This window comes from Sander vitreus, chromosome 11 (assembly GCF_031162955.1).
Source record: "Sander vitreus isolate 19-12246 chromosome 11, sanVit1, whole genome shotgun sequence".
Lineage (NCBI taxonomy): Eukaryota > Metazoa > Chordata > Actinopteri > Perciformes > Percidae > Sander > Sander vitreus.
In genome coordinates this window covers 29,174,907-29,190,650 of record NC_135865.1, presented here as the reverse complement: position 1 = coordinate 29,190,650, position 15,744 = coordinate 29,174,907, and the positions used below count along the sequence as shown (strand labels likewise).

Here is a 15,744-nt window from a genome sequence, read left to right as displayed (position 1 = left end):
TGTGTGTTATGAGGTTTTTCAAAGGTTGGCTGTGTAGTCAGTTTACATGGTCAAAGGTCTAGACCAGAGCCACTAGACTGTGTGTGTGTGTGTGTGTGTGTGTGTGGCATGCTGTGTGTGGTTTTTAATAGCCTAATTCCCTTCAGAGGGGGGTAGAGAGGCAGTTGCCCCGGCAGTGGAGGAGATAAAGCACTCCAGGTGCTCTGAGATGGTTTTTTACCGCGACACTCACCAACAGCACCCAAATCCGATCCTCACTTACTGCCTTCCTCCTCTTTGAAGAATCTGCTTTTATATTCCTGAGTGGGGAATCTCCTTAGCTGCTCTGTTTTCCACCACTGACCTGAATCCCCAAGTGTTTATTCTTTCAGCTCTGCGATTAATCAGCATGAAAAATCTGAGTGTGTTATGTGACAGATTACATCTCACACACTCACACACACAGACAGACCGTTCAATGCAGCAGGCTGAGAGGAAGTGGAAATGGAACTGGTGAGCAGAAAAAGTGTTGTTTGGCAGTACTTTCAGTCAAAAGAAGGCCATTCAAGTCCAGCTACATGTTCAATCTGCAATGCTGATTAGTCTGGTGGTGGCGAGGACCCTAAACAATACACAACATCACCGCTGTTACAACATTTGCGTATGGTGGCCGGGTTGGCTCAGTGGTAGAGCAGGCACACGTATACTGAGAGGTTTATGCCTCGACGCAGAGGTCCAGGGTTCAAATCCGACCTGTGACAAATTCCCTGCATGTCTTCCCCCTCTCGCTCCCTTCTCACCTAGCTGTCCTGTCAAAACTTAAAGGCGGAAAAGCCCAAAAATAATCTTAAAAAAAAACATCTGGTATGGAACATCTGGAAGAATACGAGCTGAGCATGAAGGAATCTACAGACAGCAGCCAGAATGCAGCAACTTCAGGTACGGCAAAGGAAGGACAGTCACTGTTTACATTACATTGCAATACAATAAATTAACGTGACATTTTGATTGTGGATTTTAGGCCAGGGTCTGGCTCCCAAGCACATGTTTTTTGATAGTGGGGGAAACCGGAGCACCCGGAGGAAACCCACGCAAACATGAGGAGAACACCTCCACCCCACCCCACTCTGGACTGTGTGTAGAACTTGTGTGTATTTATATCTCTTGTATGTGTTTATACTTGCTGCACACCTGATCGCCCTTCGGGGACACAAATAAAGTTGAAGTTGCTCCTCAGATCTCTGCAGGGTAAATCCAGACAGCTAGCTAGGCTATCTGTCCAATCGGAGTTCTCTCTCGCACGACCAAGACGATTGTGATTGGTTTAAAGGAATGCCGATAAACCAGAACACGTTTTTCTCCCGTCCCAGAATGCTGTGTGGAGTAGCCAGACCCTCCTCCGCTCCGCAGCATGTGGATGGTCTGGCAAAGCGAGACTAGGGACTTCTTGTCCAAAGCGTCAAACACCGTGTCAAAAAAGCACCAAAACATTAAAAAAGGAGTCAAAAACGTTGCAAAAAGCATCAAAATCGTCCGAAAGGTCCAAAACAAGTCCGGAAAAAGTCAACAATGTCGCAAAAAGCTACTAACGACCTAAAAACAGACACTCATGCCGCCTAGCATAGCATATATAGCATCGAAGCTACGCTGAGCTTTCAGGGGTTAGGGACTTCTTGTCCATGTTGGTAAAAACTGACGGTCAATCACAATTAATTAATGTAACAGTACACAGTTATCCTAATGTTTTACAGACATGTGAAGTGGTCGAAAGGAAAGTATGTGGATACAGAGAAAGTGCCAAAAAATAACGGAAAAAATGTCCAAAAGGCATCCAAAATGTCAAAAACAAAAACCAGTCAAAGTCAAAAATGCAGGAATAAGCTTAATAAATGTTGCGATAAGCATCGGAAACTTTGAAAAATGTTTCAAATTTGTCCAAAAAAACGCACCAAAAATGTAAAAAAAAAAAAAAACTACAAAAAAGCACCAAATATGCCGAAAGAAAAAGTAAAAAAATGACAAAAAAACATCACAAAAGCACAAAAAAGCGCCAGAAACCTCTTATAAAGCGTCAACAAAAGCTTCAAAAATGTCAACACAAGTGTCAAAAATGTCAATAAAAGTGTCAAAAAAGTCAACAAAAGCATAAAAAATGTCAATAAAAGCATCAAAAATGTCAACACAAGTGTCAAAAATGTCAATAAAAGTGTCAAAAAAGTCAATAAGTGTCAAAAAAGTCATTAAAAGCATCAAAAATGTCAACAAAAGCATCAAAAGGTGCCACAAACGTAGAGAAAAGTAGTAGTACTGTACTCCTGCAGAGAGAGAAGACTGAAAGTATAGTACAGTATAGTAAATAACATTTTTAAACTTTCATTTCTCTGAAGTTTAACTCGTGTAAATCTCGATTTTGCGTCTCACACACACATTATTTTATAATACGATGATTAACATTCGAGAGCAAGTGTTTGATTCCCCAGACCCTCAGCCTACACATTTACCTCCCATCGACCCATAGTCTCCTGGGTGGCAGTTTAAACCTGGCCTTGCTTTAATTACTGTGAGGGCATACACTGGTATTTTGGGAGCCTTTTTCTTTCACAGTTGGCTACACTCAGCGGATACCTCCATATTATAATCAGAGCCCAAAGTGGAAAGCAGATTGTGTTTATACAAGTGGAGCATGCTCTGTGAATCCACTGCTCGGCCTCATGTGTGTAATCAGAAGGTCTGAAATAAGCCCTGCCCTTCTTTTTCTATCTCAGCCCACATTTCTGCACAGTAGAAGGGAAGGGGTTGAAGTTCTCTCTTTACAACATCACCACATTCTGCACTTCAGCATTTCTCTGCTGGGGGGAGGAAACAAAAGGAAGACTCTTCGCAGTTATGCTCATATTTGGACTTGGATAATATTTGGAGACAGAGAGATAGACAGCTGCAGAAAGTTGAAAACACAGGGTCGCATATTTTGGATAGTTTATCCTACGGATTAAACTCGGGGGGCGGGGGGGGGGGGGGGGGTGACTGTGAGTGACTCTGATGGAAAGAAAAGGACTGCGAGAAGTGATACTCCAACAGAGATTGTGTGCAAGAAGAAACAAGAGCAAACATCCGTTAATGGACTTCAATGACTTGGTGAGTACTTTGACAAGTTCCACTTTGAAGTATAAGCAGCATCTCTAAAACTGGCTGCAGGATAAGTGCTACATGCTGTGAGCAAAGCAAGCCATTTTCCTTTTAATGCTTTTTCAGTTACTGATCTTTTGATAGGAACTGACACTCGTGGTTGTTCCACACAAAAAAACATCTGAGAACTCAAGGTTTGTGCTTCTGTAAACTCGTCCTTTCACATTATTCATAGATGATTTCACAGAAAGTTAAGACCTCTTAACTCGTAGAGAGTTACAACAATTAGGGCTGCAACTAAAGATTATTTTCACTGTCGATTAAGAGCTGCAGGGAATAGACGACCAACTGGTTAATCAATCTACAGAAAAATACAGTGGACAGGACGTGCTGCTCGATGGTGTTTTAAGCCCCCAACGTCTCCTTCCAGGCAGCGCTGTGACTGTTGACTTCAAGGCACCTAACACTAACCACCGCTTTTCATTTATTGGGCTCAATGACATACTGTAGGGGAGGGACTGAGTGACATGCGGCGGCCCGTGCACACCTTTGGTCTCCATTCAACTACGTAGTCGTCGGACGCGCGGGGAGATCACTGGGATCCGAACACACCTGTAACCATAACCATCGCCTAATCGACTTCAAGGCACCTAACCCTAACCATTGCCTAATCCTAGTGCCTTCAAGGCAGCGCTGCCTGGAAGGAGACAATGGGGGCTTAAAACACTGATAAACGGACGTGTTTCCGAGCGTTAACCACAGAGCATCTGCATGCATAAACATGCAGGGTTAGCCACCCATCAATCTTCCTATGAACCAAACAATGTTCGATCATAATCCCAGCTGACGCAGCGTTAAATCTACAGATCAAGTGAACAATGTTTGGGTACGTTCAGATGGGACCACTGCTCTGTTTCAGCTTTGAGCTTTCACTCTGAGGGCTGATTTTGACATAATCATTAATGCTAATTTGGAGCAAATTCATACAGCTGGACAACGCAAACCTGCACGTGAAGCAAACAACTCATTAAACTGTTCATCCAAAGTTCCTCCCATGTTCCTTTCTTCCCATTTTGCAGGACTGAGGATCTCAAAAAAACACCATGACAAAACACATCTCCACCCCGTATGCCACAACCACCTTCCAGACTCCCAACAGCTCCCTTTGTCTCACAGAGAGCAGCGAGCTGAACTTCACCGCGACCAACCATACCTGTGTGGATAACGGCTCGCTGCGGAGCCTGCTGGCGGTGTTCTACACTGTAATCTTCGTCCTGGGTCTCGTTGGGAACCTGGTGGCTCTGTGGGTTTTCTTCTGCGTGGACTGTAAGAAGAACTCCGTGCGGGTGTTTCTCATAAACGTAGCTTTCGCGGACCTGCTGCTGGTGGTCTGTCTGCCGTTCAGGATACTCTACCACAGCCGCGGAAACGTCTGGACGATGGGTCCCACGCTGTGTAAAATCGTGGGCAACCTCTTCTACATGAACATGTACATCAGTGTCACGCTGCTGGGGCTGATCAGTGTGGATCGCTACATGAAGATCCATCGCGGCGTGCGGGGGCAGCACAGACTGCGGTCCATAAAGTGGAGCACCGTGCTCTGCGCCGTCATCTGGATTGTGGCCTTCGCTGTGATTTTGGCATTCCTGATGTCAAAGAATCCAGCACAGCAGAACAGGTTGGTGATACCTAGAATCAAACTCTTGGATGCATTTATTGGGGCTGGGTATTGGAACTATATTCCTTTTATGTATTGACCGAAATAACGCTGTACCAAGTAGCATCGAAACTCCTCCAGTCAAGTGATACCTGCATTCGATACTTTTTGTACCCAGATTAGAGCTGCAACTATTCGACTAATCTTTAAGATTTTCCACTGATATTTATAGTTGAAATCCTAAGTCAACGGAATTGTTACGGAGTAATGTGACCCGGGATTGTGGATACTTTTGGGGATTGGGGAGAAACATTGGCAGCCAAGATTACATATTTTACTGCCGTTAGCATGTAGCCACATGCAACAATCTGAACACCGCAGTAGCTTAATTATTTTTTTTTAATTACTCCAGTAGTTCCTGCCTGGCTGGAGCAGATGACCAATCAAAGACCGGCTCGGTGTTACGTGACACCGACCTGAGAGAAGAAAAAAACTGTTGAAACAGTTGGAAATCTGAACGTTTTAGCTCACGAGGATTTCTCTGAAATATGTTTCTCATTATTCGACGTATTGGCCACGTTTAAGATAAAATTCCAACATTATGACATATATACGGAATAGCATACTGCATTAGTCAGTTTGAGCTGACATATGTTTGCTGTTTCCAGGTGTTTCCACTACAAGCGGCTCCATGATGCAAAGTGGAAAGCCTACATCAACATCTCCGTGCTGGTCTTCTTCTGGCTCGTCTTCGTCTCTCTGATGGCGTCTTACGGAAAGATCGCCCTCAAGCTTATGAGGACGTCACAGGAGAAGCCCAACCTGCCCAACGCATCCCGCTATGCCCGAACTTCCAGGAAGTCTTTCTTCATCCTCTTCCTCTTCACCGTGTGCTTCGTCCCCTATCACATGGTCAGGGTGTTCTACATCATAACGCAGATCACAGACACGTCGTGTTTCTGGCAGGACGTCGCCAACAAAGCCAACGAGGTGGCTTTGCTGCTTTCAGCCCTCAACAGCTGCCTGGATCCGGTCATGTTCTTCCTGTTGTCCTCCTCGGTGAGGAAGGAGGTGCTGCGCTTGGTGGGCAACGTGTTCTGTGCGCACGATATGGCTGGAGGGAGCGGGAGCAGCTCCACCGCAGAGCAGGACGGTAAGACCAGCAGGACGGACAGAGGACAGGCAAACGTCAGCTTTACCAGCCATTTGAAGGAGAGGACGGATACTGAATTCAGCCAGGCTATAATGTAAAGCTACTCTGAGACATGGAGCCTCCATCTTTTCCAAAAGTCAACAGGACAGTAGTCCACATCGGCAACGTTTCACTTCTGGGGTTGCTCTGTTGCCGCCAGAAATTCTGCCGAACGTCCCTCATTTAGGCCGGATGTCCGTCCCCTTCCTTTTCTCTGTGTTGCCGTTCTAACCTCCGGTGGATTTGTGAGGACTATGGTTAACTGCTCCTTAGATCTCTGCAGGGTAAATCCAGACAGCCAGCTAGACTATCTGTCCAATCTGAGTTCTCTGTTGCACGACTTCAACTACTTAAAGATTTTTTTTGGCACTTTTTTTAGGCCTTTATTCGATGGGACAGCTTAGACATGAAAGGAGAGAGGTGCAGGTCGGAACCGAACCCGCTTCGTCAAGGACTGAGACTCTGTATATGGGCTACCAAGTGAGCTACCCAGGCGCCCAACTAAAACTACTGTTGAACGTACACATGTTCCACCAAAACATCACTGTGTCCGGCGCTCAGCGCGGCCCAAGACCCTCCTCAGCAGCGCTGGGGAGGAAGGTCTGGCAATGCGAGGCTATCATGACAGCAACCAGCGGCAGCAGCAAAGAAAGTGCCGCTCTCCTCAACATGTACATGTATTTCACATTGCCACTACGGCGTACAATGCAGGAACTAATGTTACAGAAGTAACATAAATGTTACTGTCTCCATAATATATCTTTATCTACAGTAGAGCTGCAAAAATTAATCGTTGTCAACTATTAAATTAATCGACAACTATTTTGATAATCGATTAATTGGTCATTGTGTCTTTGAAAAAGTAAATAATTCTCTGTTTTTCAGCTTGTTAAATGTGAACATGTTCTAGTTTCTTCTCTCCTCTCTGACAGTCAACTGAAGATCTTTGAGTTGTGGACTAAACGAGACATTTGAGGACGTCATCTTGGGCTTTGGGGAAACGTTCCCTGATATTTTATAGACCAAACAACTAATCGAGAAAATGATCAACAGATAAATCCATAATGAAAATAATCCTTAGCTGCAGTCCTAATCTACATGGAACGTGTCAGGTTTAAACATCCTGTTGATTGTCCTGTCTGAGCAAATATATGCAGCAACAATATTTATGTTAGTTACATGAACTTGTACACTGTGTCATTTGTGTCACACTGCTTACCATTTCCCTTGATCTTAAGCAACAAACCCTCTATTGATCTCACGGTGAGATTAGAGCTGGTGGATAACAGCAACCTGTGTGTTTTGGTGGCGGAAAAAAACAGGAAAATTCAAAAGATCACCTAAGCCACTCTCTGGGCACTACGTTTATCTGCACCAAATGTCATATCCAGGGGCGGACTGGGACAACAATTTGGCTTTGGCACTTCTGTCCCTTTCCCGGCCCAGTTTCAGACGGGAACATTATTTTCTTTATAACTGCTAAAACCAGGCTCACGTTAGAGGCACCAGCAGCATGAGGCGCACTTACAGGCTTTCATAATGAAATAATACACGCACTGGAGCAATTCATAAAGCCTTCAAATAAACTATCTTAGAATAGAATGGAAATGCTTGCATATTTAAAACATATTATTACATACTTAAACACCCAAAACACACAAGTATGAAGGCATAGCAGACCACACGCAAGCTTTTATTTTGAAAAGGAGAAGCCAGGCGGCAGCAGATGGGAGGCTCCAGGCTGCAGCCGTACAGTCTTGCATATTTTTGTCGAACTAGTGTAAAACGCCAGTGTTGCCGCATTTTTTAAATCTTTTTTAAATGAGTGTATCGGCCCGTCTGGCATTGGCCAGAACTGCCAGATTGCCAGACCGCCTATGGTCATGACCATCCATCAAATAGTTGTTGAGATATTTCAGTCTCTGGACCCAAAGTGGTGGTGAGACTTTTTGTAATTGAGTTGCATAATGAACTTGGCCTACATTAACATGTGGGCGGCTTAAAGCCTTTACACATACCTTTTTTATGGTGCCCTACAATACTACAAAGCTTCTGTTTACATTATTCCTTTATCATCATGTTTTAATGTCAAACATACATGTGGAAGGCACAGTGAATCCACAAGCTTACCTGTATCTGTGGATGGCTCCCATAGCGGCTACTTTACAGGCCAGTAAGTGTATAATGAATGTTGTTGAGTTTGTTGTTGTCTTTCTTAAATATGCAGATTGATCTTTGCTAATAATATGTTGGATTCATGTTATTTTCATTTTTGGGGGAAAAAAACGTTTTAAAAAGTATTATAGTAGTAGTACAAGTACTATACGAGTCTGTAAGAACTACACACTCAGCAGCATTATACTGTACAAAGAAAGTACTGCTGAAATAAAAACAAAAGGACCGCTGTATGACCCTCCAGACAATCAGTGTGCCATTTTTCAATCAGGCAAATTTGAAAGAAAGAAAATGCGGACTACTGTACAGTACATCAAAACCTGAACTTTCAGGAGAAATTATGATGATCACAAGCTCACAGAGGACCCAGAGGACCTTTTACTGAGATGAAAGCATCGGGCTTCACTGAGAGAACACCACTCTTTGTAAATATCTTTTTTTATATGTGAAAAAACAAAGTGTGTCTAGACTTTATACTGTTTTTACTAGTTTTCAAAGCGTAAGATCAGTCATAGTTCAATGTGTCAGTCAAAAATAGATTCTACAGTGTGAAGAAAGGAAAGAGAGAAGCTCTAGACAACACACCCAACTCTCTTTGCCTCTCAGCTAGAACTGAAACAACAGCGCCACCCCAAGGCCGAACAAATACAAACAGTGTGAAGAAATGTCAGCAGATCTCTGGATGTCACTTCTGTGTGGGTGAGACTAAAGGGGGAGAGAGAGAGACCGAGAACTTGTTGGTTGATCTTTTGCTATCTGGTTCTTTTAGTCAGTCAGCCTGGTCTGTCAGAGGGTTGAAGGACTGGAATTCAATCCCAGACCATTTCACACAATCAAACACATACAGTCGAAGTATTTCACCAAGCAGATAAACAATGGCTGGTCCATACATATACCAGGGTTTCTGCAGGTTTCACCAAGACAAATGTAAGACTTTTTAAGACCATTTAGAATGAAATGTAATACCAACTTCATGAACATACTGGCAAAAGTATGTAGAACATAATGGAACATCAGATGGAAGGATTGTAGGCTATAAAAATAACCAAGTACCAAAAATAGTACCAAGTACTTGAACTTAATACAACATGTTATTGTAGTACTCAATACAAACATGCTTTGTGACAAAACAATGGAGTTATTTAATCTTATGAAAGAACAAGACGAATGTTAGACCTTTGTGAAGGAAAAGACTTTTAAGGCCTTATTTTTCGAAATTATAATAAGACATTTTTAAGACTTTTAAGACCCTGCGGGTACCCTGACCAAGTCAAATTTAGGACTTTTTAAGACCTTTTTAAGACCATTATGAATGAAATTTAAGACCTATATCACGACATGAAAAACAAACAAAAACCAAGCAAAACAAACCCATCAGAGTCCGGAAACACCGTCCGTAAGAGCCAATAACACAAAAGCTGATTGGCTGCAGTATAAGTTCCATGCTGGTCTCATTTGTACTCGTAATGATTTAATATATATATATATGTATATATATATATATATATATATATGTATATATATATATATATTATATATATATATATATATATATAATGTTTCCTCTGTGTTGATTGTGTAGTGGCGGTCCGCCATGGCAGAATTTCTGCTGCCACGGTATCAGAAATATCATCGTCCTGATATCAAACATCCGGAAACATTAAAGCGGTACGTGAGTCCGTGTAATGTAATATAGATTGGAAATAGTCTGTAGATGTAGTCATGGATGTAATGATAGTAAATAGTTGTGTTATATTACACGGAAATGTTAGGTTGTAATGAATTAGGCTACATAATTTGTTTCATTATGAATGGTATCATTCTATACTTTTGGTTTTGGTTTCCCTATGAAGACTTTCTTATAAAACTCATTTTGTAGACCTGTTGTAGATGTTAAGTGCCCTATAGTTCCTCAAAAAATACAGTTCAATCACACTGCTAAAAAATGATATGCATTATATTTATATTTTACTTAACTGCCCTCATAATAATAAAATGATGCAGTGGACTGCTGTTGTCATGCACGTAATGAAATGCACAACCACAAAAACCACGTCTTCAGTTTCTGTTCTCAAGAAGTATTAAGTGAAGTTAAGTTTAGTTGTTTAGCACCTTTCACAGATAAAAATTGCAAAGTGCTTCACAACAAAACGTAATACAATACGACAAATTAAAATACAAGAACATTTAAGTACAAATAGAAAACAAAACCATCCATATCAAATCCATAAAACGCCCTCGACTAACTAAAAGCCTGCTAGAATAGCAGTCTTCAATTGCTTTAGTACGTGAGTTTCTATTCTCAAGCGGTACACTACATGGCTTTCCTCAACACATAAGAGGAAACAAAGACAGCCCATGTGACACCAACACAGCCACAAACGAGAAACCAGCTGTGAAATATGAACTTCTAGTTTCATCAGAAGCAGGTGACAAAAAATTGAGCCGGTGGACACCGTCTGTTTCTGCCTTCCTCTGGGAATATTTCACTTGAAGGAGTGCCGCTATTGTTGGATGATCTCGACAGAGCTCCAGTCAAAGGTATGTACGTTTAACACCGACCGATCTGTGTGGGATGCGGATATCGATACTGTTAAAGAAAGACTCAGGCGCAGCACAACTCATTTCACATACGTGAGGAAGGAATGGGAGATTTCGATGACTTGCACAGAATTTTAATTTACTGAACACTCAATTCAGGAGAGAATTTAGCAGGCAGTGCAGTTTAAACACCATGTGTTATTGTGCTGTTCCAACTCTCTGAAGTTCCTGTCTTCCTGAAGGCGTATTTAAATGAATGAGAGGGGGGAACGCCAGAGCAGGAGGAATGAGAGGGGGGAACACCAGAGCAGGAGGAGACCGAGCAGAGGATGAGAGACGCCAGAGCAGGGGAATGAGGGAGAGCATGCCAGAGCAGGGGGAATGAGAGGGGGAAACGTAGCAGAAGATATTCCTTTTTAAACCAAAACATAGCAATGTAAATGTAGCCTTAGCAGATGTGTTTCTTTCTCTCTCTCTTATCTAGCACCTTTGTGTTGCCACAGATCAAATGGAGTATACAACGTACACCTTTCCACTGGATAACGCGTCGCACTCCTCCTCTGTTCCTCCACTCTGCCCCACCTCTGCCACGCTCTTCTTCCTCCCATCCGTCTACACCCTCCTCTTCCTCACCGCTCTCCCGGGCAACGTGCTGTCTTTGTGGGTGTTCCTGCGGTGCATCTCCGCAACCTCCCCCATCCACATCTACCTGTCCCACCTGAGCATCTCCAACCTGATGCTGTCCCTCACCGCGCCCTTCCTCGCCGCCTACTACGCCCGTGGCTCTGTCTGGACGCAGAGCGGTGTCCTGTGTCAGCTGGTGCTGCACGGCGTCACCCCTGTGCTCCACATCAACATCTACATCAGCATCATGATCCTCATGTGGGTGGCCCTTAGCCGCTTCGCAGCGCTCATCCAGCACACGCATGCGTCGCGGCCGAGCGGCTGTGCCACGCTGCTGCCGCGCGGCTTCTTCGACTGTCTCAAGCGGACTTCCTTCGCCAGCAGGGTTTGTGCTGCGGTGTGGGCGGTGGCGGTCGGCGGCATCGTGCCTGTGACGGTTTACTACTCGGTGAACGAAGCTGTGAGCGGCGAGGCTGCTGCTAAGGGCGGATGTGCCGAGGTGTGCTACAACCCTGCGGTGGAGATAGGGGGCATATGGTCCGCGACTGTCGCCGTACCCGTTATAACCCTGTTCTTCGTGTTTTACCTGCTGGTGCTGCTGTCCTACATGATGGTGTTGAGGCATATCCAGCGCTCACGTCGCAGCACAAGTGTCCCCACCTCCCAATGCCTGCTGGGAAGGGTGTTCCGAAACATCGCCGTCATCCAGGTGACTATGGGTTATAGAGCTGGGCGATATGGAAATAAATGAAATATCACGATATTTTTAACCATATACATCGATGTCGATATTGCGGCGATGTTGTAGGGTTGACTATTAATAATCACCAATAATGTGGATACAACGACTTAGTGGGTAAAGGCAAATATGAAAACAGCTAGTAAGTCTGGTAAGTACAGTCACTGTAATGCAGCAAGGACCGGGTACCGAACCCAATACTATTATCGAGTATCGAAAAACGCCTCGTCATTCAATTATCAATTTCAAAACCTAAGGAGCTAATCTCATCAGTGTCAGCGAGCCAATCAGCACGCAGCATGCTTCTACCAATATCTAATAATGTCTGCGATTGGCTGTCTAACGTTGCGCGTTGAAGAGACACGCCGGGAAAACTCTACGTTACGCAGAGACGGGACTCACGTAGTAGGAGCTGAAAAATAAATGATAAGATTTGTGTTGTGTCGTTTAGGAACCGGTATCGATTTTTTTGAACGATACCCAGCCCTAAATGAAGCCTTTAAAACATTATTATGATAATATTACGATATTCAAAATGTAAGACGATATCTACCCTTATATATCGATGTCACTGTCATAGCGATATATTGCCCAGCCCTACTTTAAGGTGGTTTTATTGCATTTGTAATAACTAATTCCAATCTCTTGGGTCAAACATAAATCCATAACATAAAACCAATTAAACGACAATTCCGGCGCAAAATGAACCCAGGGGTTAATAACACGTGTACCGAGTCGACCGTTCTGAGATGTTTTCATGCTAATCCAATGTGACCAATGTGCAACCAGTAACCAGTAACATCGCTCAAGCACGGCGTTCGTCGTGCGACTGGTCGTGACTGTTTCCCCAAGATGGCGCCCGCCTGTATACGTGAACGGTACTGTCTTTACAATCTATCTTTTTAATGAACTGTCTGTACACTTACAAAGTCTCAATGCTTCTGTTTACATGTAGGGACCCTCATGATGCCGCCGTGGAAGTGTGGTGATATTTTGAGCCTTGTTAGTGGTGTAGAAATAGAGATTTCTTTTTACTTTAGCCTCCGCCCCGACGGCTAGCGTTATAAGCTAATTAGCGGTTTGGGCTAAAACTGGTCACATTCGATTAGCATGAAAACAAATCTCAGAGAACGGTCGACCTGGTACACATGTTATTAACCCCTGGGTTCATTTCGCGTCGGATTTGTCCTTTAAGAGCTGCCAATATTAAATGAATCGCCAACTATTTCGATAATCGATTGATCTGTGTGAGTTGTTTCTTCAAAAACGTCCGATGTCAGCTTGTTAAATGTGAATATGTTCTAGTTTCTTCTCTCCTCTGCGACCGTAAACTGAATATCTTTGAGTTGTGGACAAAACAAGACGTTTGAGACGTCATCTTCGGCTTTTTGGGAAACACTGATCCACATTTTTCATAATTTCGTTAGTTTCAGCCCTGGTCTCTTTGTAGTAGTTTTGCATCTCTGTGATTGTTTTGCATCACATTTTTGTGTTGTTTTGCGTGTCTGGAGTCCTTTTGTGCCTCTTAGTAGTCATTTTGAGTCATCTGTAGTTGCTATGTGTATGTACGTTGAATATTGTAATAACGATATTATTTACGATAGATATTAATGTGTTTTCAGTTTTTGCTGCTTTTGGTATTTTACTGAAATACAACAAATTGCTTGATGGATTTAAAACAAATGAAAGGAAATAATTTCCAACATTAATTAATTGAACAAACTGAACATTGAGTTGAATTTAAAAAGGCAGCACTAAAAACAGACTATCGTGCACACTTCTCTCTGCTTCTCATAATAAGAGCCATCTCCTCTCAGATTGTTCTTTCAGTTTGTCTGCTGCCATACCACATCTTCAAACCCATCTTCATTTATCTGGCTCATTACCAACATCAGCTGAAGTATTCACCCGGCCCCAACATCTGCAACCACTGTCATCCACTCTCCACCTTCGTCGAGGTGACTAAATATCACCTTAAAGCAAAGAGATTATTATTCTTTACTACCTATACCTATTTGTAGCAGATTGCACAGCTAAAGGAGCGAACTGTATGACAACAGGTTTCTGTTCCTCTTCCTCTAGCTGAAGAACTGCCTGCTGCTTCTGGCTGCACTGAGAGGTTCAACAGACCCTTTGATGTACTTCCTGTTGGACAAGACCTTCCGCCTTCAAACCATCAGACTTTTAAGGTGCAAACAGAACAACCCTGAAAGCAGACGTGAGACGCAGATGTGTTCGGTTACAGGAAGTGGCAATCAGAAGGCTGCACAGTTGGTGGCTGGGAATGTGGCCACCGCTACGGCGGGTTTAAGCCAAGGAAGTGTTTTGTAACACATATTTTGTTATGTTTGGTGGTGCAGGTTGTTTTTGTTGCCGTTTGTGGCGCCTGGGCTGTCTACAGAGACTGAGTTTTTTTACAGTGTGTTCAGGGGACAGGCAGCTCGCGGATAGTGAGGAGATGTTTGCTGTATGTGACAAAAAAATGTTGTAGCCTAAAAAACGCGTGACATCGCTTAGAGCACCTTTAATGTACTTTTAAAAGAGATATTTGTAATGTTTTTAATGCTCAAGTGGTATTTGAGACTGGACGTACTCCGGCCGTACTCGGCTCACATTGACAGTCCATGCAAACAACTTGAGTCTTGTGGAGAGAACCATCTGGAAGGTAGGGCTGTACCGAACGCCGGCAGCGGCAGGGGGAAAACAACATTTCCAACCGCACCTGAAGGCAGCTTTATTTCACAGAAAAAAAGAAAAAAAAAACAGAAAGGAAAGAGAGGAAGCGAGAGACCGGTTGTTACACAAACTCCACGGTAGTTCAGTTCTTGTGTTTCGTTTTTTTACCTTTATGGTATATACAACTTTTTTGGGTAACACTTTACTTGAAGGTATCTACATAAGAGTCACATGACACGGTCATGACACATGAACCCTAACGTGTTGGCATTATGCGCGGCCCTAACGTTACTATCTTTACCTTTATTAAATCGCCTGAAACAACACCAGGCTGCTACAGTATAAAAATACAGACCTCTACAAACATCTGACTGCTTGCTTGTAGCAGACATTTAGCAAGCAGCTTAATCCCGACAAAATCCCAGAGTCAATTTCAGCCTGCATGCACGTTTTGTTTTTTATAATAATTTTATTTTTTTAATATTCGAATCCCAAAATTGAAAAACAAATGCCTACCTATCGAACAAATATGTGAATATTCCGATCCAGCCCTACTGGAAAGGCTTTGAAACTCAACTTGCAGTTCGAAAGTAGCGATAGACCGATATATCGGGCCGATATTTGCGTTTTTATGGCTGCTGTGTTTGCCGATAGTTTTTTCCCGGCATTATTTACAGACAGGCGTCCACAGGCAGCTCTGCGTTGCCGGAGACGCTGCAGTTCACGTGCAGACTGTGCACTGACCCCTCTCCCACATTGTTTTCTTAAATTATTTAAATGTGTTGACAAATGACATTGTCTTATAATATGTCAGCAAGCAATGCATCATCAAGGCTGTGTTGTAGATGTTGACCCTTGCACAGTTAACCGTATGCAGCGCATACCCATCCATATGATGCACATTGCAACACATAATTTGGGGGATATGAATGTAAGAGGATTGCAGAAGTGACACTGATCTGTGTTTTTGTTTATTATCTTTAAAGAAATGGCAGAGCAGATTCCGAAAACAAATCCAGTGTGGCAGGGTTTACA

At 43.2% G+C, this 15,744-nt stretch overlaps 3 protein-coding genes across 10 annotated transcripts in view; 2 read left to right on the top strand and 1 right to left on the bottom strand.

The window, feature by feature from the left end:
* The window catches only part of caska (calcium/calmodulin-dependent serine protein kinase a), a 182,220-nt gene that overhangs the window by 71,433 nt on the left and 95,043 nt on the right, over positions 1 to 15,744 (bottom strand). The gene's annotated exons all lie outside the window — the stretch shown is intronic.
* Positions 2,991 to 8,367, top strand: gpr34b (G protein-coupled receptor 34b). The gene is made up of 3 exons (XM_078262678.1): positions 2,991 to 3,114; positions 4,185 to 4,783; positions 5,431 to 8,367. The coding sequence occupies exons 2-3, from the start codon at positions 4,209 to 4,211 to the stop codon at positions 6,011 to 6,013; spliced, it is 1,158 nt and encodes a 385-aa protein (XP_078118804.1). The 5' UTR covers positions 2,991 to 3,114; positions 4,185 to 4,208; the 3' UTR covers positions 6,014 to 8,367.
* Positions 10,456 to 14,699, top strand: gpr82 (G protein-coupled receptor 82). Of its 2 annotated transcripts, none has more exons than XM_078262677.1 (4): positions 10,456 to 10,670; positions 11,174 to 12,003; positions 13,851 to 13,991; positions 14,116 to 14,699. In XM_078262677.1, the coding sequence occupies exons 2-4, from the start codon at positions 11,179 to 11,181 to the stop codon at positions 14,362 to 14,364; spliced, it is 1,215 nt and encodes a 404-aa protein (XP_078118803.1). In that variant the 5' UTR covers positions 10,456 to 10,670; positions 11,174 to 11,178; the 3' UTR covers positions 14,365 to 14,699. The 2 variants fall into 2 exon arrangements, with proteins under 2 accessions (XP_078118803.1, XP_078118802.1); XM_078262676.1 differs by having other exon boundaries at positions 11,155 to 12,003.